At 59.6% G+C, this 1,251-nt stretch overlaps 1 protein-coding gene across 1 annotated transcript in view; it reads left to right on the top strand.

Annotated features, from left to right (window-relative positions):
* Positions 1 to 1,251, top strand: part of TRMU (tRNA 5-methylaminomethyl-2-thiouridylate methyltransferase) — a 17,385-nt gene that overhangs the window by 3,748 nt on the left and 12,386 nt on the right. The window contains exon 3 of the mRNA XM_015570734.1: positions 708 to 1,033. Within this exon, the coding sequence (XP_015426220.1) occupies positions 708 to 1,033 (326 nt within the window). The remainder of the gene's footprint in view (positions 1 to 707; positions 1,034 to 1,251) is intronic.

The following is a 1,251-nucleotide window of genomic DNA, read 5'->3' as shown; positions in this document are numbered from 1 at the left end:
CTCCGTGTGGGGAGTCCCTCGTCCTGCCAGCACCTTAAGCGCCTGCTCTGCGCTGGGGGGACAGCCTCTGCCCTTGGTGGGGCACAGGCAGGAAGTTCCCCGGGCCCCACTGTGGAGTTGGTGCATGGGAAGCGGAGGGGGGGGCCTGGCCACCTGCCGGGCGGGTTGTCTGGTGAACGTGGCCTTTAGTTCAGGTCAAGCGTTGCCGTGGGGTCTGTCCCTGGAGCCCTGCATGGAGCCTTTACACTCATGCCCGCCCCGTGGCATTGAGCCGCCTCCAGAGAAACAGGCTTCTCACGCAGGTGGCGCCCATGAGCTCGAGAAGACGGCGTAAGGCTAAGGTTGGGTGGTTTGTCACAACAGAAAAGGGCAAAAATACGGGTCCTAGAATAGCCAAAATTTCCGCCGTCTCGATATCTGAGGACGGAGAATCTACAGCTCAGATGGTGCCTGGGAATAAGTTTAGAAATGAGTTCCCTCTCCTGACAACTGAAGGTGGTTTTTATTTGTTTTGAAAATTCTGTTGAATCCCTGCTCTTCACACACTCAGCACACGTTTGCTCACGCCACGTGCCGGGCACCGCGACCAGGTGGTCAGGACGGGGAAACGGTTCCATTCTGCTCAGTTTCAGCGCAGCAGTCGCCGTGCCATGGAGGCCCCGGAAGTACTGCCGGGGGAGGGGCAGGGCAGGGAGGGGAGTGAGCAGCTGGGGGTGGGGGGGGGATGGCTCGCACTGGGGTGTGCATCAGCTCTGAAGGCAAAGCAGGGACTGCCAGGCACAGCCGCGCCCGGCACGGGGCTCAGAAACCCTGCCCTTTGCCGAGGCTCCTGCCGCACGTTCTCCCCACTGCCTCCTGCCCCCCCAGGTTACCAGGTGACGGGGGTGTTCATGAAGAACTGGGACTCCCTGGACGAGCATGGCGTCTGCACCGCCGATAAAGACTGCGAAGACGCCTACAGGGTGTGCCAGATCCTAGACATCCCTTTCCACCAGGTGTCCTACGTGAAGGAGTACTGGAACGACGTGTTCAGGTGAGCGGGGCAGGCGCGGAGACGTCCCCTCGTGGACGCTTCCCCGGGAGGCATCACCGTAGCAGCAGGCAGCCCACCGCCAGCGCCCAAAGACAGTGCAAGAATACTCTATCCAGCAAGGCTATCATTCAAAATTGAAGGGGAAACAGGAGCTTCACAGACAAAAAATAGGCTAAGGGAGTTTATTACCACTAAGCCAGCGATGTAAGAAATGCTAA

This window comes from Myotis davidii, unplaced genomic scaffold, assembly GCF_000327345.1.
Source record: "Myotis davidii unplaced genomic scaffold, ASM32734v1 scaffold67, whole genome shotgun sequence".
NCBI lineage: Eukaryota > Metazoa > Chordata > Mammalia > Chiroptera > Vespertilionidae > Myotis > Myotis davidii.
The sequence above is the reverse complement of the archived record's forward strand: the minus strand, read 5'-3'. Positions and strand labels throughout refer to the sequence as shown.